This window comes from Nycticebus coucang, chromosome 10 (assembly GCF_027406575.1).
Source record: "Nycticebus coucang isolate mNycCou1 chromosome 10, mNycCou1.pri, whole genome shotgun sequence".
Classification (NCBI taxonomy): Eukaryota; Metazoa; Chordata; class Mammalia; order Primates; family Lorisidae; genus Nycticebus; species Nycticebus coucang.
Window position 1 is genome coordinate 120,174,194 of NC_069789.1, and position 22,318 is coordinate 120,196,511.

The following is a 22,318-nucleotide window of genomic DNA, read 5'->3' on the forward strand; positions in this document are numbered from 1 at the left end:
CCTCACACAGCTCACAGCAACCTCCAACTCCTGGGCTTAAGTGATTCTCTTGCCTCAGCCTCCCGAGTAGCTGGGACTACAGGCGCCCGCCACAACACCCGGCTAGAAAAACCTCACTTTCAATACTAGGCCAAGTTGGAAGCTGCAAATGTCTGGCCCTGACCCAAAGTTCCTGGTCCCTGGGAGGTCCCAGAGGTTTATTCACCCAATCAGGATTCTCTCAGTGGGTGCTCAGCACAATCCAGGTAGCCAACCAGCATGTTGATGTGGAATAGTCCTTGAAATGGAAGACCTCATCCAGTTATGTGGTCCTTCACCACTCTGCCTTCACCTAGTAAGGACATTACTCAGATGTGCACCTTTGGGAAGTGGTGACTTACAGCACAATCTTGCAGGAACCATCTTAACAGGCCACTTGGGAGCCAGGCACCATCCCACAAAACACACGCACAAACACCAAAGGCAGCAAGTTTGTGTAGCACCTGTTCATGGGGTCTGAACTGACACAATCACTTGATCTTGAAGGCCCTTTCAGTTTCCCTCTGCTCATTCAACCCATCGTTCATTCACAAATTATTTTTGAGCATCTAATTCTATGAAGCCCTGTGCTGTGCAAAAGACAATTCTGGCCCTTCCCCTTTGGTGAAAACTGTCTCTCTTCCAAAAGTCCTTATCTCCGTCTGCTCTTTCTAGCCACTTCTTCTCTGGTCCCCAAGCCGTTCCTATGTGGGTGTGCCTATTGGGTGTCCAGAGGGTTCATAGAAGGTGGGTGGGACCTAAACCTGCCCCACCAATCCTAGCTTCCCTGAGCCCAGGCTTCTGTCTTGCCCTTCTGGACTTGCGATTCACCATCTGCCACACCAGCCCAGGAACCCCCAGAATGCCAGCCCCCTGGACAGAGGGTCCTGACTATAGGAGAACAACTTACTCCGGGACATGTGGACTGTGGCGAGCCGGCGGTACAAGGCCTTTTGCCGGGGGTCTGGGTGGAAGCCACTCTTGGTGAAGTAAACATGGATGTAGATGGATCCGTTCTGCTGGACGCTCTGTAAGAGAGACATGGGCCACGTAGGCAGGCTGGCCACCTGGGGAACAGGGAACACTAAAGCCCTGTGCAATACCTGCTCCAGCAGCTTTCTCCCTCCCCACTTATCTGGCCATTTACCAAGTGCTCAGGGTGGGGTTGTAATTGAGTGCTTAAGAGCCACATGGCAAATCCTGATTCGGATCCTGGCCCTTCCCTGCAGGGCCTGTGAGCTCAGGCTTCCTCTCTGAGCCTCAGTGCCCCACCTGTAGGATCTAAGTCATCACAGCATCAACTGTGATGATTTTCCAAGAGCATTCAGCATGGTGCCTGGCACAGAGTGAGAGCTCAGTCAACAAACTTGCACAAAATTCATCAAATAGAAATACCACTGGCACTTGACACGACAGCTCCCTAATACAATGAGTTCAAATTTGTGTAACAGACATAAACCCCAAGCAGTGGGTCATGTTACTACTCCATTTTCAGATGAGGTGACTGGGAATCAGACAAAGGGGTTATGTAATGCATGGAGAGTTAAGTGGATGGTAACCCAGTCTGAGGGCCCCTGTATGGCTCTACCTCTCACATGCTCTGTGGTCTACATTCATTTGGACCCTCTCTGTCCAGACCTTTCTCACATTACATCCTTAACTCTCCCTGTCTCTCTGGGAAGAGGACCTATTCTCACTTCATACAGATAAGGAAACTGAGCCTTTTAGAGAGGAGGCAAGTTGCCCAAGGGCAATCGGCAGAAGGCAAAGACCAGATTTGAGCCCTCTCTGTCTCCTCTTCAAGTAGGGTTCAAGACACTGGGCAACAATGTGCCCACCTCATTTTCCTGACTTTGTTTCTATTTTGAGACGGAAGTCTGCAGATGTTGCCCATGCTACAGTGCAATGGCTATTCATAAGCCAGGTCATGTTGCCCAGCACCTCAAACACCACAGCTCTAGTAATACTGCTTCAGCCTTCTGAGAAGTTCGAACTACAGGCACAGACCAAAGCGCCTGGCTTTCCTGCCTGTTAAGTCTACTCTGGCCCCATCCTGAAGCTTTAAAGGTTAGATCCAAGTCCTCAGAGCAGACATAGCTGCCAGGCCTGCAGGGCCCTGGGCCTTTGTTGGATCTTGGGGTGGGGCCTGGAGCTGGGCTTGAGGTCTCTGTAAAAGTCACATGCTGGAGCAGGTTAGGACTGTACCTGGCTCGGCGCCTGTAGCTCAAGCGGCTAAGGAGCCAGCCACGTACACCAGAGCTGGCAGGTTCAAATCCAGCCCGGGCCAGCCAAACAACAATGACAACTATAACCAAAAAATAGCCAGGCATTGTGCCAGGCGCCTGTAGTCCCAGCTACTTGGGAGGCTGAGGCAAGAGACTTGCTTAAGCCCAAGAGTTTGAGATTGCTGTGAGCAGTGATGCCATAGCACTCTACCTAAGGTAACAGCTTGAGACTCTGTCTCAAAAAAAAAAAAAAAAGGACTGTACCATCCAGGTACAATGGTACATGTCTATAATCTTAGCACTCTAAGAGGCCAAGGCAGCCCTCACCTCTATTAAAAATAGAAAAATTCCAGGGCGGTGCCCATAGCTTATTGGGTAGGGTGCCGGCCACATACACCAAGGCTGGTGAGTTCAAAACCGGCCCAGGGCAGCTAAAACAACAATGACAACTGCAACAGTAGCTACAAAATAGCCGGGCGTTGTGGTGGGTGTCTGTAGTCCCAGCTATTTGTGAGGCTGAGGCAACAGAATCACTTAAGCCCAAGAGTTTGAGGTTGCTGTGAGCTGTGACACCACAGCACTCTCCAGGGCAAAGCTTGAGACTCTGTCTCAAAAAAAAAAAACAAAACGAAACAAACAAACAAAAAACAGTTAAAATGGCTCAGTGCCTGTAGTTCAGTGGTAGGGTGCTGGCCACCTGCACTGGGGCTGGTGGGTTTGAACCCAGCTAGGTCCTGCTAAACAACCATCATAACAATAACAACAAAAAAAAAGCCGGAAAAATAGCCAGGTGTTGTTGTGCCAAGTGCCTATACTCCCAGCTACTGGGAGGCTGAGGCAAGAGAATCACTTAAGCCCAAGAGTTTGAGGTTGCTGTGAGCTGTTACGTCACAGTACTCTACCAGGGGTGACATAGTGAGACTCTGTCTCAAAAAAAAAAAAAAAGACTATACCCAAACCTTGCTTCCAGGCATCCCGACAGAGGACAGAGATAGGGTAGCCAGCCGAAGGCTGAAAAGGCTTGCCTGGGAGAAAGAAATGAAGGCAGCTATTCCCTAAAGAGATTTCTCTCTCCTGTATTCAACGTTTGTTAATTCTGCAGTCAGTCCCATGCTGGGTGGTGCTAGGGACACAGAAGTGACCAAGACAGCCCTAAGAAAGACCAGACAGCAAGGACCCAGAGTGAACAGGGATGGAATGAGAAAGCCCAGCAGGTGTGAGAAACCAGAACGGGAGCTTAACCAAGCCTGGGTATTATACAGGGCTACTCAGAGAAGGCAGGATTTGAAGCTGGGTTGCCTGAGTCCAAAGCAAGAGAGCCGGAGTTTGAATCTCTGAGTAGTTGCACGACCTTGGATAAGTTGCTTTACCTCTCTGTACCTCAGTTTCTTCATCTGTCAAATGGGAATAATAATAGTTCCTACTTTCCGGGGTTGCTGGGAGGTTTCCGTGAGTCAGCCTAGCTTGGCACCCTGCACAAAGTAAGTGCTCAATCAATGTTTACTGGTACATACGTATTATATTCAAACGGTGCAGCCTGACAAGTAGTGACAACTGGATCACCGAGGATGATCAATAATTTTTCACTGGTTTAAAGCCCAGGACAACACAAGCTAGAAGTAGCTGGAGGACCCTAAGCCAACACCACCCATCTTCCTTTTCCAAGTGGGCAAGGGTGACACCTCTGCATGTGAGCTGAGGGCAGGGCCCAGCCTGGAGCCTGAACTCCAGGTGTTTGGGGCTAGGAGTAAACTGAAAGAAAAGACCTTGAGTGTGACTCTGCAGCCAGAAACTGGGGGCTGCCCTCACCTGCGGGATGTCAAGCTCAGCGAAGTGCTCGTAGCACCCATCTGAGTTCTCGCCGCTCGTCCAGTCGCCATACACAAGGTCATGTTGCTCCCAGAAGAGGGCTGATGTGGCATTGAAGTCTGTAAAGTGCTCGTGCTCTGAGATGTACACGTGCAGGTTCTGTGGGGAACGAAGGCGGGGGGTGTCTTAGGCCTGCTCCATAGTCGCTACAGGCTCAAGAGCCGGGCAGTGCTCAGCACACTAATAGCAACAATTATGGGGGCGGAGGGGGGAGGTGTAAGTGAAAAGGGGAGTAGCAGTGGATAGAATAAAATTTCCCTTTCCTCATGCCACCAACACACCTGCCCTGGTCTGAGCCTGTGAAGTCAATGAGCAAAGGACCTTGGAGCTATGCAGCCCACCAATTAGAACATAGGGGTAGCAAGGGGCAGGAGCTCCCTGAACCATGTTCTGCCTTCCCAGCTGCTGGGCCTGCCTGGTCAGAGTGGTACAGGCTTATGGATAAAGCAAAGGAGAGAGGTGCAAGAACATTGTAGCCAATGACTTAGAACACAGGGCAGGTGGGAAGCAGGGTTTGGGAAGAACTTTCTCCTTTCTCAAGCCCCTGTGGCATCTTTGTCTAGAGCCTTGAAGGCTCCCTGAAGAATCAAAGCTGAGCAGTGGTCACTTTGAGAATTAGAATTCTGCAAATGCAACCCCGCGAGCTGCAGAGAAGGGCGAAGGAAGGAGAGAGAAGCCTAGAATGACAGGTTCTGACCTGAGTTCCTTGATCCCCCACCTGTTCACAGGACTGACAGTGACCTGGAACCTGGTTTGTTCTGACTGCCCATTATCACTCCTCCATACTCTCCCTTCTGTCATCTCCTACATCTACCCTGCCACCCAGCAGTTACCATTAAAGTGTCTTTGGGGAACAGATTGCGGCTGGCGACACGTGGGGCTCCTCCAGGGCCCGCCTGGTCCTGAGGGGCTGACCCTCGGCGGAACCAGCTGCTGATGGCCCAGATGATGAAGATCCTAAGGAAGGAAGCAGGGCAGGTGGTAAGTCCCAAAGCCTTTTCTTTCCTCCACAGATCCATCTGCCTGGGTTCTTACTCAGCACACACTGGGGCCTAACATGGGGCTGGTGATCAAGTAAGAAGGGGCCCTGAGTAGTCAGTTACAGGACTGGTAAGAAGACAAGACGTGTGGGGAGAAACCCCAGATGCCACTGTTTGCCAGTGTCAGAGGCCTGGCACTGCCCTGATCTCCACACAGAACACCCACGTCTCCAGAGGCTTCCAGTGACCAGGAGCTGCAGGGCGCCCTGGTCTGTCCCAACTGCCCCTATCACTCCTCCATACGCCCCCCTCCTGTCATCTGCATCTATTCTGCCACCCAGCAGTTACCATTAAACTATCAGACGTGAGTGCTGCAGGGCCCTGGACCTGTGAAACCTTAGACTGGGAAACCTGCCATCTAGTCCTCTGGATCTCCAAGAGACAGGATCCTAAGAATCTAGAAATCCCAACATTTCAGAGGCATAGAACTTTAGAAAAAATACTTTTGAACTTCAAATTAACTGAAAACATAAAAAGCAGTAATAAATAATGGGTTAATCCTCCCTCTTTTAGTAACAGTAGGATAGGTCACTTAGACCAACCACCCCCCATACACATTGGAAAGAACTAAAAATTCTTGATAAAATCAATCAATATATCGCTGGGTGCAGTGGCTCATACCTATAATCCTAGCACTCTGGGAGGCCAAGGTGGGTGGATTGCCTGAGCTCAGGAGTTCAAGACCAGCCTGACCAAAACAGATACCCCCATCTCTAAAAATAGCCCGGTGGGCCTCAAGCGGTGGCTCACACCTATAATCCTAGTAGTTGGGAGGCCGAGGCAGGTGGACTGCCTGAGCTCACAGGTTTGAGACCAGCCTGAGCCAGAGCCAAGACCCTGTCTCTAAAAATTAGCTGGAAGTGGGAGGCGCCTATTGCTTAGTGGGTAGGGCGCCAGCCCCATATACCAAGGGTGGCGGGTTCAAACCCGGCCCCGGCAAAATTGCAACAAAAAAATAACCGGGTGTTAAGGCAGGCACCTGTAGTCCCAGCTACTCGGGAGGCTAAGGCAAGAGAATCACCTAAGCCCGGGAGTTGGAGGTTGCTGCGAGCTGTGTGATGCCACAGCACTCTACCAAGGGTGATGGAGTGAGACTGTCTCAAAAAAAAAAAAAATTAGCTGGAAGTTGTGGCAGGCACCTATAGTCCCAGCTATCTGGGAGGCTGAGGCACGAGGATCACTTGAACCCCAAGAGTTTGAGGTTGCTGTGAGCTAAGACATCACGGCACTCTACCAAGGGTGACCAAGTGAGCCTCTGTCTCAAAAAATAATAATAATTTTTTTTTTTTTTGAGACACAGTCTCACTCTGTGCCCTAAGTAGAGTACTATGGAGTCACAGCTCATGGCAACCTCAAACTCTTGGGTTCAAGTGATCCTTCTGCCTCAGCCTCCCATAGCTACAGGTGCCTGCCACAACATCTGGCTAAATTTTCTATTTTTAGTAGAGATGGGGCTCTCACTCTTGCTCAGGCTAGTCTCAAACTCCTGATCTCAGGTGATCCACTTGCCTTGGCCGCCCAAAGTGGTAGGACTACAGGTGTGAACAACCATACCCAGCCTGTACAGTATATTCTTAGGAACACTGAAGAACAGATAAGACTGCAGATTTACCAGGCAAAAACTAAAGGGGTAGTGGGAACCTAAGAAATAAAAAAGCTTCTTAATGAGGTCTTTTGATGGGTGACAGAAATGTTAGCCAGGGCCTAAATGAGGTAACCAGATACCTCCCCTACAAGGAGCTAAGACCCCACAAGGCTCCACCCCACAAAGGAGGGGATCAGGAGGCCACAGCACCCCCCAGGAGTTGTATACTTGGTATGTAGGACCAGGTATGCAGGGCCACTATGCAAAGAGTCATGCTGTGCTGCTTGAACCTTAAACCTGGTCCAAGGAGACCCTAGACTAACAATGTCACTAGGCAGCTGGCAGAAGCAAAGAAAATCCTCTCTATAGGAAATTATGTTCATCCTAGGCCTGAAATTTTTCCTATCAATAACTTTTCAAGTGTAAAGACCAACACACAGCCAAAGATAAACCAGGCACAGAAGTAAACAAGATGCTATGAGCAAGAACCAGGAGCAACAACAGATACCAAAACAAAATTAGAGAAGCTGAGAAACATGGAATTCTGAAGTTTCTGAATCTGAGTTATAAAATCCTCAAAAACTTTTAACAAGGCCAGTTGTGGTGGTTCACACCTGTAATACCAGCACTTTGGGAGGCTGAGGTGGGCAGATCACCTGAGCTCACGGGCTTGAGATCAGCCTGAGCAAGAGCGAGACCCCATCACTAAAACAGCCAGGTGTTGTGGTGGGCGCCTGTAGTCCCAGCTAATTGGGTGTCTGAGGCAAGAGAATCATTTGAGCCCAAGCTTTGAGGTTCCCGTGAGCTGTCATGTCAAGGCACTCTACCAGGGGTGACGTAGTGAGACTCTGTCTCAAAATAAATAAATAAATAAAGAGTTTGAAGTTGCTATAAGCTGTGACGACACAGCACTCTATGCATGGTGACAAAGTGAGACTCTGTCTCAATAAATAAATAAATAAGTGGGTGGGGCGCGGTGGCTCACACCGGGAATTCCAGCACTTAGGAGGCCGAGGCAGGTAGATTGAATGAACTCACAGCTTTGAGACAAGCCTGAACCAGAGCGAGACCCTGTCCCTAAAAAATAGTTGGGCATTATGGCGGGTGCCTACATTCCCAGGTACTTGGGAGCCTGAGGCAAGAGCATCACTTGAACTCAAGAGTTTGAACTAAGACACCATGGCACTCTACCAAGGGGGACCAAGTGAGACTCTGTCTCATAAAAACATGTGCAGCTGTGTAATTATGAAATGATACAAGTACTTTTTTTGAGTTTGAACCCTCAAACTCTTGGGTTCAAGCAATTCTCTGTCTCAGCCTCCCAAGTAGCTGGACTACAGGCACCCACTACAACACTCAGCTATTGCTTTTAGAGACAGAGACTCACACTTGCTCATGGCTGGTCTCGAACCCATGAGCTCAGGCAATCCACCCACCTCAGCTTCCCAGAGTGCTAGGATTATAGGCATGAGCGACCGTGCCCGGCTGCAAGTACTTATTAATTATAGATATGAAAAGCAGTACAGCAGCAAGAGGTTAAAAGCCCAGCCTATAACACCTGGATCTGAAGCCCAGCTCTGTTGCTTACCAACTGTGTGACCTCAGACAAAACTCAACCATCCTAGACTTCTGTTTCCTCAGCAGTTAATATGAGGATAATAATAGTACCAATCCTCACTGGATTGTTTATAAGCATTAAAGCACTAAATTATATGTGTACACCTCACCCAGTACAGAATGGAGCCTAGTCCAAACCCAGTAAGTGCTTTACAAGTGTCAGATACTACTGTTATTCTCATTGTAGGAAAAAGGCATACAAAAAAGTGGAAAGGAAAAATACCATGAGTGAATTCCAGCATGGGTGGGGTGCCTACTGAGCTCTATCAGAGGCAAGAACGGGCACAGGGACTTGCCTCTGCCTGTAGAAGCCTCAGAGCCCTGGAGTCTGGGGTCTCTAGGGCCATGGCCCAGCTGAGCCATCTGCTGCCTCCCCAAGAACTCCCTGATGTGCATGGCTGGGCAAGGTCTGAAACTGGCTATCTCTGGGGATCCTACCACCTCTAAGAAAGGCTCCCATTTTAGTAAATACACCAAAGTAGGGAGCAGGGATGCCCACACGCAGCTGTCCCCAGCTGAGTGTGTGTAGTCTGTGGCAGTCTTAACACCTCTGGGTTTCTAGGTCTTTGTGTATAAAACAAGATAGACTAAACCAGACTTTTACAGGATTCCAGATCCCTAGCCCTCTAAGAACATCTGTGTGCATCCACACACCTACAGTTCTGGAGACCCTCTCAGAGGGCTCACAGACACTGCCCTTTGTCCATGTAGGCAGGCTGGAGGGGACCAGATCTATTTAATGCTCTCCGGTATGAGTAAGCAAATAAAATTGACATTAAATCCTCCCTCTCACCCTGAACAGGTAGTCTACAATCACAAGTTCAGAAGAACTTTAAATATATGAAAAGAGGCTCAGCGTCCGTAGCACAGTGGTTACAGCAAAAGCCACATGCACTGAGGCTGGTGGGTTCGAGCCCAGCCCGGACCAGCTAACCAACAATGACAACTGCAACAAAAAAATAGCTGGGTGTTGTGGCTGGCACCTGTAGTCCCAGCTATTCGGGAGGTTGAGGCAAGAGGGTCACTTAAGCCCAAGAGTTTGAGGCTGCTATGAGCTGTGACGCCACAGCACTCTACTGAGGGCGACATGTTAGACTCTGTCATTCATAGATAAATAAATAAGAAGACAGCACCAGTGACTCAGTGGGTAGGGCACTGGCCCCAAATACCGAGGGTGGCGGGTTCAAACCCAGCCCTGGCCAAACTGCAACAGAAAGAGCCAGGCCTGTGGCAGGCACCTTTAGTCCCAGCTACTTGGGAGGCTCAGGCAAGAGAATCGCCTAAGCCCAGAAGTTGGAGGTTGCTGTGAGCTGTGACACCATAGCACTCTACTGAAGGCAATAAAGTGAGATTCTGTCTCCACAAAAAATAAATAAATAAATAAAAAGATATACATAATAAAAAACCCTCAGGCCAGGCACAGTGAATCACACCTATAATCCTAGCATTCTGGGAGGCCAAGGCAGGTGGATTGCCTGAGCTCACGGGTTTGTGACCAGCCTGAGCAAGAACAAGAACCCCATCTCTAAAAATAGCCCGATTGTAGAGGGCATCTGTAGTCCCAGGTATTTGGGAGGCTGAGGGAAGAGGATCGCTTGAGCCCAAGAGTTTGAGGTTGTTATAAACCATGACGCCTGGTACTCTACCAAGGACAACATAAACTCTGTCTCAAAAAAACAAAAAACAAAAACTCTCCCTCCCACTCCACCCCATTCTTTTACATACCCAGTTCTGGCCCCACTTCTCACTCCAGATAATCACAAAAAGATCAAAACCATGGACCCTAGCCCCTAGCCCCCAGAAAGGACATTCTCACAGAATCTGTTTGAAGCTTTAAGGGACTTCATGAGCCCCTAAAAATAAACCGAAAATCCCATTTTACGACTCTAGCTGAGACGCTCTCTGAGCACCCACCCAAACTGATGTTTGGTGCTGCCTAGTTCTAAGAAAGGAAATTAGCCTACACTGTGACTGTATTAAAAATGTCTCTCTGAAGGAAGCTCCCTTATGTACTGACGTGGAAAGATTTTGAAGATATGTTGTTAATTAAAAAACTCAAGAGCAGAACAGTGTGTAAAACAGGCTACCTCTTATGTAAAAATGAGGGGAAAGATAAAAATAATCTTTATGCAAAGCTGCTTGGAGCATAAAAAAAGTGATATATAAGAAAATTCCTAGCCGGGCGTTGTGGCGTGCGCCTGTAGTCCCAGCTACTCAGGAGGCTGAGGCAAGAGAATCGCTTAAGCCTAGGAGTTGGAGGTTGCTGTGAGCTGTGTGAGGCCACGGCACTCTACCGAGGGCCATAAAGTGAGACTCTGTCTCTACAAAAAAAAAAAAAAGAAAATTCCAAGTCATTACTTTGCCATGGATGGAGAGAATAAGGTGCAGGGCCCACAGGCGAGACAACTGGGGCAAACACATCAGAAGTGATGTCCAAGTGTCAAGGCTGAACACAGTGGGAAGGTTTCTTTCTCGTATCCTGCGTGACACCCTTGAAGGACACGAGGCAGGCAGTTCTATCCCACACCAGAATGTTATCAATGACTGCAGTGTGGATCGTGGGCTATTTTTTCTAGCTGTTTCTCTTTATGACATATTTTCTGAAAAAAAATTTTTTTTTTAGAGATAAAGAGTCTCACTTTGTCACCCTTGGTAGAGTGCTGTGGTGTCACAGGCCAAAGGCAATTCTCTTGCCTCAGCCTCCCGAATAGCTAGGACTATAGGCGCCTGCCACAATGCCTGGCTATTTTTTGTTGCAGTTTGGCCAGAGCTAGGTTCAAACCTGCCACACTTGGTATATGGGACTGGCGCCCTACTCATTGAGCCACAGGCGCCACCCTGAATTTTCTTTTTTTCTTTTTTACATCAAACAAAAACAGCCATCTAGGCTTGGAGCCTGTAGCTCAGCGGCTAGGGCACCAGCCACATACACCAGAGCTGGTGGGTTAGAATCCAGCCTGGGCTAACTACAACCAAAAAATAGCCGGGTATTGTGGCGGGTGCCTGTAGTTGCAGCTACTTGGATGACTATTGACTAATTATCAGGATTCCTGACTACAGAGTAGAAACTGAGGCACAAAAAGGGTGATCACCTGGCTCAGTGCCTGTGCCTCAAGCAGTTAAGGCACCAGCCACATACACCTGAGCTGATGGGTTCGAGTCCAGCCCGGGCCCGCCAAACAACGATGGCTGCAACCAAAAAAAAAAATAGCTGGGCATTGTGGCGGGTGCCTGTAGTCCCAACTACGTGGGAGGCGGAAGCACAAGAATAGCTTGAGCCCAGGAGTTGGAGGTTGCTGTGAGTTATGATGCCACAGCACTCTACCCAGGGCGACAGCTTGAGGCTCTGTCTCAAAAAAAAAAAAAAAAAAAAGGACAATTAATGACAATTAAGTTTATGGGGGGGGGAAGCAGAAAGAGGGATGGAGGGAGGAGGGTGGGGCCTTAGTGTGTGTCACACTTTATGGGGGCAAGACATGATTGCAAGAGGGACTTTACCTAACAATTGCAATCAGTGTAACTGGCTTATTGTACCCTCAATGAATCCCCAACAATAAAAAAAAAAAAGGGTGATCACCTGACCAGGCACACAGCTGAGACAGCGGTGGCAGGGCTGAAACATCAGGCCTATGCTTTTTGTTTTGTTTTTTTTTTAGAGACAGAGTCTCCCTTTATCGCCCTTGGTAGGGTGCTGTGGCGTCACAGCTCATAGCAACCTCCAGCTCTTGGGCTTAGGCGATTCTCTTTTTTTCTTTTTTTTGTAGAGACACAGTCTCACTGTACTGCCCTCAGGTAGAATGCCATGACGTCACAAGGCTCATAGCAACCTCTAACTCTTGGGCTTACACAATTCTCTTGCCTCAGCCTCCCGAGTAGCTGGGACTACAGGTGCCCGCCACAATGCCCGGCTATTTTTTTGTTGCAGTTTGGCCGGGGCTGGGTTCAAACCCGCCACCCTCGGCATATGGGGCTGGCACCCTACTCACTGAACCACAGGCACCGCACTAGGCTCTTACATGCTATTTGATGCTATTCACCCCCTCGATTTTTTTTTTTTTGCAGTTGTCATTGCTGTTTTAGCTTGGTAGGGCCGAGTTCAAACCTGCCACCCTCGGTATACGGGGCTGGCGCCCTACCCAGTGAACCACAGGCACCACCCACCCCCTTGAATTTCATTAGCTGATACCAGCTCCTAATTTTTCTGTATTTTTCTCCATTTTAGGATACTGAGAAATCCAAAGTAACTATCTGTGAGCATCCTTACATAATCCCATTTAGGGCTAATTAAAAAGGTATGTGCTCATAGGTTGGGCACCAATGTGTTACATACTTTTTCATTACTTTTTGCTTTATACTCTGCTACACTGGATTATTTTATTTTGTACAATAAAACATTATTTATAAGTGCAGGGGAAATTTTAATAAGATATTATGGAAGAGATGAGTAATTTCCCCCCCACAACCACTTTCCCCTTCTTCCTCAGTTAACTAATAGCAGCCCAGCAGGGCACTTCGTTTCCCAGAATAAAGTCCACTTATCTCAGCCTCCTTTACAGCTGGCCAAAACAATGTGAGGACATTCTGGCCAAGGAAAAGACTCTGCCATACAATTACTTCTGACTGATTATGGGTGGGAGGCTGACTACCTAAATGCACAGCTTGGAATCTTAACCATTTTGATAAAATATATCTCCAAGGGAGCTGAGGGACAAGTAAACAAAGGCCCAGAGCAGAGAAAGGGACTATAACCTGGTCTAGACAGGCCAGGACTGAACCCGGTGCCAGGTATATCCCCCTCCTCCCTTCCCTGAATTTCCCAAGGCCTCAGACAAAAGCAGGCCCTATGTCCCCAATGTGCAGGAATGGGCATGTGAATCCACATGTACAGGGTCATCAGTCACAAAAGGACAAAAGTTGCCTGATTCCACTAGGAATCAGGAGCTAACTAGAGTAGTCAAAGTCATGGAGACAAAAAGTTGAAAGGTGGTTACGGTGCCAGCCACATACACCGAGGCTGGCAGGTTTGAACCCAGCCCAGGCCAGCTAAACAACTCCTGCAACAAAAAATAGCCAGATGTTGTGGGGGGCGCCTGTAGTCCCAGCTACTTGGGAGGCTGAGGCAAGAGAACTGCTTAAGCCCAAGAGTTTCAGGTTGCTGTGTTCTGTGACACCACAGCACTCTCTTGAGGGCAAGATGAGATTCTGTCTCAAAAACAAAACAAAACAAAAAAAAGTTGAAAGGTGGTTGCCAGGTGCTGGGGGGAGGCGGAAATGAGGACTTTAGTGCTTAATAGGTATGGAGTTCCAGGTTGAGAAAATAAGAAACCAGGTGTGGTGGCTCACACCTGTAATCCTAGCACTCTGGGAGGCCAAAGCAGAAGGATCGTTTGATCTCAGGAGTCTAAGACCAGCTCAATCAAGAACAAGACTCCATCTTCACTAAAAATAGAAAAATTTAGCTGCAGATACTGGGATGGGTGCCTGCAGTCATAACTACTCAGGAGGCTAAAGCAAAAAGTTCACTTGAGGGGCAGCGCCTGTGGCTCAGCTGGTAGGGCGCTGGCCCCATATACCCAGGGTGCTGGGTTCAAACCTAGCCCTGGCCAAACTGCAACAAAAAAATAGCTGGGCATCATGGTGGGCGCCTGTAGTCCCAGCTACTTGGAAGGCTGAGGCAGAGGAATTGCCTAAGCCCAGGAGTTTGGGGTTGCTGTGAGGTGTGACGCCATACAGAGGGCTATAAAGTGAGACTCTATCTCTTAAAAAAAAAACCAACACGTAAAAAGAAAAACAAAAACAGTTCACTTGAACCCAGGAGTTTGAGGTTGCTGTAACCTAAGCTAATGTCATAGCACTCTAGACTGGACAACTGAATATAACTCTGAATCAAAAAAAAAAAAAAAAGTTCTTGAGATGGATAATGGTGATGGTTGTGCAATAGTATGAATGTACTTAATGCCACCAACTGTACACTTAAAAACTGTTAAAGTGTGGGGGCGGCGCCTGTGGCTCAGTCAGTGGGGCGCCGGCCCCATATGCCGAGGGTGGCGGGTTCAAACCCGGCCCCGGCCAAACTGCAACCAAAAAATGGCTGGGCGTTGTGGCGGGCGCCTGTAGTCCCAGCTGCTCGGGAGGCTGAGGCAGGAGAATCGCTTAAGCCCAGGAGTTGGAGGTTGCTGTGAGCTGTGTGATGCCATGGCACTCTACCCAGGGCCATAAAGTGAGACTCTGTCTCTACAAAAAAAAAAAAATAAAATAAAAACTGTTAAAGTGGGCTCAGTGCCCATAGCTCAGTGGGTAGGGCACCGGCCACATATACCAGGGCTAGTAGGTTTGAACCCGGCCCAGGCCTGCCAAACAACAGTGACGACAACAACAACAAAAATAGCCAGGCATTGTAGTGGGCGACTGTAGTCCCAGCTACTTGGGAGGCTGAGGCAAGAGAATCACTTAAATCCAAGAGTTTGAGATTGATGTGAACTGTGATGCCACAGCAATTTATGGAGGGTAACAAAGTGAGACTCTCTCAACAAAAAATAAAACAAACAAACAAAAAACAGTTAAAATGGCTTAGTGCCTGTAGCTTAGTGGTTAGGGTGCTGGCCATATGCACTGGGGCTGGTGGGTTTGAACCCAGCCAGGGCCTGCTAAATAATAACAACAACAACAAAAAAAAATTAGCTGGGCGTTGTGGCGGTCACCTATAGTCCCAGCTACTTGGAAGGCTGATGCAAGAGACACGCTTAAGCCCAAGAGTTGGAGGTTGCGGTGAGCTATGACAGCACAGCACTCTACTGAGGGTGATATAGTGAGACTCTGTCTAAAAAAAAAAGGTAAAATTTATGTTATGTGTGGGCTAAATTCTGATTTGTGTCCCCCAAAGGTCACATGTTGAAGTCCTAACCTTCGGTATTTCAGTGACTATATTTGGAGACAGAGAACGATGAGATCATTAGGATAGACTCTAATGCAATATAAGTAGTGTCCTCATAAGAGATTAGGGCACAGACATACACAAAACAAAGATCACAAAGAGGACGAAGAAGAAATCATCCCTGCCTACACATTGATCTTGGGACTTTTAGCCTCCAGTCTTTTTGGGGTTTTTTTGCAGTTTTTGGCTGGGGTGGGGTTTGAACCCTCCACCCTTGGTATATGGGGCCAGTGCCCTACCCCTTGAGCCACAGGCACCACCCTAGCCTCCAGAGTTGTGAGAAAATAAATTTCTTTATTTCTGTTGGTTAAGCCCTAGCAAACTACTTCAATATATTTTACTACAGTAAAAAAAGAAGGGGGTGGGGGACGAGCGAAGTGGCTCACGCCTGTAATCCCGGCCCTTGGAAGGCGGAGGTGGGTGGATTGCTTGAGCTCAAGAGTTCAAGACCAGCCTGAGCAAGAGCAAGACCCAGTGTCTAAAAAACAGCCAAGCACTGTGGTGGGTGCCTGTAGTCCCAGCTAGTTGAGAGGCTAAGGCAAGAGAATTGCTTAAAGCCAGGCGCGGTGGGCTCACGCCTGTAATCCTAGCATTCTGGGAGGCCGAGGTGGGTGGATTGCTTGAGCTTACAAGTTTAAGACCAGCCTCAGCAAAAGCAAGACCCTGTCCCTACTAAAAATAGAAAAACTGAAACAAGAAGATCACTTGAGCCCAAGTTGGAAGTTGCTGTGAGCTATGACACCATGGCACTCTACCCAGGGCGACAGCTTGAGACGCTGTCTTGAGGGGTGGAGGAGGAAGGCTCAGCACCATAGCACAGTGATTACAGCGCCAGCCACATGCACCGAAGCTGGCAGGTTAAAACCCAGCCCAGGCCAGCTAAACAACTGCAACAAGAAAATAGCTGAGGATTGTGGTGAGCGCCTGTAGTCCCAGCTAGTTGGGAGGCTGAGGAAGAGAATCGCTTAAGCCCAAGAGTTTGAGGTTGCTGTAAGCTGTGACACCATGGCATTCTACCGAGGGTGACATAATGAGATTCTGTCTCAAAAAAAAAAAAAAGAGAGAATTGCTTAAGCCCAAGAATTTGAGGTTGCTGTGAGCTATGATCTATGACGTCATGACACTCTACAGAGGGTGACTAAGCGAGACACTATCTCAAAATAAATAAATAAAAATAAAAAAAATCCCCACCAATACAGTAACCCCTATCAATCTCAGGTAATTTTTCCTTTCTTCCTTATGCTTTTCTTTTCTTTTTTTTTTCTGAGACAGAATCTCAAGCTGTTACCCTGGGTAGAGTGCCATGGCATCATAGCTCACAGCAACCTCTCACTCTTGGACTCGAGTGATCCTCTTACCTCAGTTTTTCTAATTTTAGTAGAGACGGGGTCTTGCTTTTGCTCAGGCTGGTCTCAAACTCATGAACTCAAGCTATCCACTCACCTAGGCCTCCCAGAATGCTAGGATTACAGGTGTGAGCCATTTCGCCCCACCATGCTTTTCTTAGCTGAATTTTTTGATGAAAAAACCAAAACCCGGGCGGCTCCTGTGGCTCAGTCGGTAAGGCTCCGGCCCCATATACCGGGTTTGTGGCAGGTTCAAACCCGGCCCCGGCCAAACTGCAACCAAAAAATAGCCGGGCGTTGTGGCGGGCGCCTGTAGTCCCAGCTGCTTGGGAGGCTGAGGCAAGAGAATCGCGGAAGCCGAGGAGTTGGAGGTTGCTGTGAGCTGTGTGAGGCCATGGCACTCTACCGAGGGCCATAAAGTGAGACTCTGTCTCTACAAAAAAAAAAAAAAAGAAAAATCCAAAACCCCACTGCTCACCTAAACAGCACGCCTTTGATGACCTGCCAGGCATTAGGTGCTGGCTGGGGTGGTGGGTTCTGGGGCTGGGTCTCCGCTGGCGGGTCTCTCCCAATGCTGCCATTGCTGGTCACCTGTGGGGAACAGAGGCCAGGGTAAAGAGGGAGAACAGAACCTAAGACATAGGGGCTATCTAGGCCCACCCAGGCTGAGCACTGACAGGATGCTTGATCAATGACTAGGGAATGAATAAATAAAAGCACCTAGGAAGTAGGGCCATCTTAGGAGGAAAACAATCCCTGAGTGCCTTCTCCTCTGTGCTTGGAACACAGTGGTGGCCCAGACGGTCCTGTGCTGTCCTCCTGGGCTTTAACACTAACACATCTCTTGACAACGACAATCCAAAATGGGCAGAGCTAAGATGTAGGAGCCCAAGGAGGGTGCCTGGTCCAGCCTGGGTGTCAGGAGCAGCTTCCTAGTGGACTGGGCAGTGGAGCTAAGATCTAAAATATAGCACGCCACAAGCCGGAGGAGGGGTGAGGAAAGCAACATGCACAGAGACAAAGACAAGAGAACACGGTCTGAATCTGCTGACTGTCCACTGTTCCCTGGTGCTGGACCAGGACGCCAAGGAGGTGGCTGCTGGGGACAACAACAGAAGGGACCTGATGGCAGGCACCACATTCTTCAAGGCTGGGGTTTATCTAAAAGGTCCTTCCCTAGGCAAACAATTTCTGAGGGCTTCTCTGTGCCTTTCCCTGTCCTCCAGGGGCTGCTGGCCCACAGGTGAGGCAGATGAAGAAAAGCACAACCCAAGCGTCAGCTATGCTACCATGAGCCACAACAGACAGCTATGTGGCAGAACACAGCACACTGAGCCCATGAGCCGGAACCAAGAGCAGCTCCACTCAGCAGCTGAGCAGCGGGAGGCTCAGAGGGGTTAAGCCACTTGTCTGGATCACTCAAGAATGATACCCAAGGTGATGAGATGGCAGAGGGGAAGGGGAAATGCTAGGAAATCAGGCAGGGCTTCCCAGAGGAGGAATCTTCACTCAGAAACAGATGCTCAGAATCAGAGAAAGTGTGAATGTCAGGTTGGGAAGGGCCCAAGGTAGGGAAATTCTGCCCGCCCTTCTCCTTGCATCCTGCTGGCTTCTCCCTCTGGTCCTTGGGAGAGTCACCTGTACAAAGCAGGGTGTGGTAAACACCTGTGGAGTCAACAAATACACGGTGACTTACTACTCCTCTAGCTTGCCCTAGAGACCCAGGCCACCCAAACCCACTGCCCTGAGGTTCCCTTCCTAGCACCCCACCCCTTAAGCCCATTCCTCTGCAATGCCCACCAGACAGCAAACATCCCAGAGACAGAGGCCCCTGCTGCCAGATGGGGTTGGGGCTGGTGTCCGCTAAATGTGTCACTTGTCACCTCCTATCCCCTTCACTAGCAAGAGTTCTGTCAAGACAGCACCCTGGTAAAAGATAGGAGCTCCAAGGTCAGATGGACCCCAGCTGGAGTCCTGTTCCCACAGTTCTTGGCTGTGACAGCTTGGGCATGTTCCTTCACTTCTCTGACCCATGGGCCAAATAATAAAAATACTGGGATGTTTGGGACATTGAAGTTTTCCTTTGTGGGGTGGCGCCTGTGGCTCAAGGAGTAGGGCACCAGTCCCACATGCCAGAGGTGGCGGGTTCAAACCCAGCCCCGGCCAAAAAACCACACACACACAAAAAAAAGTTTTCCTTTGTGTATCGAAAAAGTATTTCCTGCATGCCTACTGTATGCCGGTCTCTGAGTTAGGTGGTGGGACCAGTGGTAGCCACACAGCTCTGGGTCTTATCTGCCCAGAGCTCCCGGTCTAGAGGGAAACACACCTGTAGAACAGTAAACAGGGTAATTAGAAATGGTAAATGGAAAAAGTACTCTGGAAGACAAGTAGGGTGAAGAGATCACAACAACCAAGGGGGGGGCAGGGACACAGGTGGGATCCAGTGGTCATGAGGCCTCTCTGAAGAGGTACCTCTGACATCTGACTGGGACCCTCAGGCTCAGATAGAGGCAGCCACATCCCAATCTCACTCCCAGAAGACTGGGGGGCCTCAGTCAAGGTGACAGGTGACTCACTGCTCAGGGTCAGGAACAGGGGCTTGAGGTCAGGCCAGGATTTGAACCCACATCTCTGGCTGCCTCCCAGGTCTCTTCTTTTACCCACAGTGATGGACAACCTGACTAGAAACCATCCTAGGAAAAGGCAAATTAAAACCACAAAGAGGGGGCAGCGCCCGTGGCTCAAAGGGGTAGGGCGCCAGCCCCATATGCTGGAGGTGGCAGGTTCAAACCTAGCCCCGGCCAAAAACTGCAAAAAAATAATAATAATAAAACCACAATGAGGGCTCAGGGCCCATAGCACAGTGGTTATGGTGCCAGCCACATGCACTGAGGCTGGCAGGTTTGAACCTGGCCCAGGCCAACTAAACAACAATGACAACTGCAATGGAAAAACAGCTGGGCATTGTGGCGAGCACCTGTAGTTCCAGCTCCTTGGGAGACTGAGGCAAGAGAATCGCTTAAGCCCAAGAGTTTGAGGTTGCTGTGAGCTGTGACACCATGGTACTCTACCGAGGGCAACATAGTACAGTGAAACTCTGTCTCAAAAAAAAAAAAAAAAAAATGGGTGGCGCCTGTGGCTCAGCGAGTAGGGCGCCGGCCCCACATGCCGAGGGTGGCGGGTTCAAACTCAGCCCCGGTCAAACTGCAACAACAAAAAAAAATAGCCGGGCGTTGTGGCGGGCGCCTGTAGTCCCAGCTACTAGGGAGGCCGAGGCAAGAGAATCGCGGAAGCCCAGGAGTTAGAGGTTGCTGTGAGCCGTGTGACGCCACGGCACTCTACCCGAGGGCGGTACAGTGAGACTCTGTCTCTACAAAAAAAAAAAAAAAAAAAAAAAAACCACAATGAGATATCACTTCATACTCACTAAGATGACCATAATCATCTCAGCTCAAAGCGTTTGAGGCTGCTGTGAGTTATGACACTAAGGCACTACCGAGGTGAAACTGTCTCAAAACAACAACAATAAAAAATATGCTCAGCTTAGCGCCTGTAGCTCAAGCGGCTGAGGCGCCAGCCACATATATCTAAGCTGGCGGGTTCGAATCCAGCCTGGGCCCCCCAAACAACGACAGCTGCAACCAAAAAATAGCCGGGTGTTGTGGGGGGCGCCTGTAGTCCCAGCTACTTGGGAGGCAGAGGCAGAATTGCTTGAGCCTAGGAGTTGGAGGTTGCTGTGAGCTGTGAAGCCACAGCACTCTACCCAGGGCGACAACTTTTTTTTTTTTTTTTTTTTTGAGACAGAGCCTTACATAGTTGCCCTTGGTAGTGTCGTGGCGTCACAGCTCACAGCAATCTCTAGCTCTTGGACTTGGGTGATTCTCTTGCCTCAGCCTCCCAAGCAGCTGGGACCACAGGTGCCCGCCACAACGCCCAGCTATTTTTTTTGTTGCAGTTTGGCCAGGGCCCAGGTTTGAACCTGTCACCCTCAGTATATGGGGCCAGAGCCCTACTCACTGAGCCACAGGTGCTGCCCCCCAAAAAAGAAAGTTTTATAAAATTATAAAGATAGGCCAGGTGTAGTGGCTCACACTGTAATCCTAGCACTCTGGGAGGCCAAGGTGGGTAGATCCCTTGAGCTCAGGAGTTCAAGACCAGCCTGAACAAGAGCAAAATCCCAACTCTACTACAAATAGAAAAACCAGCCAGGCATTGTGGTGGGCGCCTGTAGTCCCAGGTACTTGGAAGGCTGAGACAGGAGGATCACTTGAGCCTAAAAGACTGAGGTTGCTGTGAGCAATGATGACACCACAGCACTCTACCTAGGGCAACAGAGTGAAACTCTGTCTCAAGAAAATTATAGATGCAGGCTGGGCAAGGGACTTGAAGGCTCGGGAGGCTGAGCCTACAGACATATGAAAAAATGCTCATCATCTTTAATCATCAGAGAAATGCAAATCAAAACTACTTTGAGATATCATCTAACTCCAGTAAGATTAGCCCATATCACAAAATCCCAAGACCAGAGATGTTGGTGTGGATGTGGAGAAAAGGGAACACTTCTACACTGCTGGTGGGAATGCAAATCAATACATTCCTTTTGGAAAGATGTTTGGAGAACACTTAGAGATATAAAAATAGATCTGCCATTCAATCCTATAATTCCTCTACTAGGTATATACCCAGAAGACCAAAAATCACATTATAATAAAGATATTTGTACCAGAATGTTTATTGCAGCCCAATTCATAATTGCTAAGTCATGGAAAAAGGCCAAGTGCCCATCGATCCACGAATGGATTCATAAATTGTGGTGTATGTACACCATGGAATATTATGCAGCCTTAAAGAAAGATGGAGATTTTACCTCTTTCATGTTTACATGGATGGAGCTGGAACATATTCTTCTTAGTAAAGTATCTCAAGAATAGAAGAAAAAGTATCCAATGTACTCAGCCCTACTATGAAACTAATTTATGGCTTTCATATGAAAGCTATAACCCAGTTATAGCCTAAGAATATGGGAAAGAGGGAGAGGGAGGGGAGGGGATGGGCAGAGGGAGGGTGATTGGTGGGATTACACCTGCGGTGCATCTGACAAGGGTACATGTGAAACTTAGTAAATGTAGAATATAAATGTCTTAACACAATAACTAAGAAAATGCCAGGAAAGCTATGTTAACCAGTGTGATGAAAATATGTCAAATGGTCTATAAAACCAGTGTATGGTGCCCCATGATCTCATTAATGTACACAGCTATGATTTAATAATTTTTAAAAAAGCCAAAAAAGGACAGTGCCTGTGGCTCAAGGAGTAGGGCACTGGCCCCATATACCAGAGGTGGTGGGTTCAAACCCGGCCCTGGCCAAAAACTGCAAAAATAAAAAAATAAATAAAATAAAGTTAAAAAAAAGAAAAGAAAATTACAGAGATAGAAAACACCTCATTGGCTACCTGGACCTAGGAGCTGACAGAGACTGCAATAGGAACTTTTTGAGGGGATGACATATTTGCAGATGGATTGTGATGATGGTTACATTGCCCAACTGTATGAATATACTAAAAACCACTGAACTATGGCGGCACCCGTAGCTCAGTGGGTAAGGCGCCAGCCACATACACTGAGGCTGGGGGGTTCGAACCCAGCCCGGGCCAGCTAAACAATGACAACTGCAAAAAA

The 22,318-nt window shown here is 48.6% G+C and overlaps 1 protein-coding gene across 2 annotated transcripts in view; it reads right to left on the bottom strand.

Moving 5' to 3' along the window:
- Positions 1 to 22,318, bottom strand: part of CLPTM1 (CLPTM1 regulator of GABA type A receptor forward trafficking) — a 43,869-nt gene that overhangs the window by 14,736 nt on the left and 6,815 nt on the right. For both annotated transcript variants that reach the window (XM_053604266.1, XM_053604265.1), the window contains exons 2-5: positions 17,113 to 17,225; positions 4,946 to 5,069; positions 4,053 to 4,211; positions 929 to 1,046 (exon numbers count right to left, since the gene is read on the bottom strand). In XM_053604266.1, the coding sequence (XP_053460241.1) occupies positions 929 to 1,046; positions 4,053 to 4,211; positions 4,946 to 5,069; positions 17,113 to 17,225 (514 nt within the window). The remainder of the gene's footprint in view (positions 1 to 928; positions 1,047 to 4,052; positions 4,212 to 4,945; positions 5,070 to 17,112; positions 17,226 to 22,318) is intronic.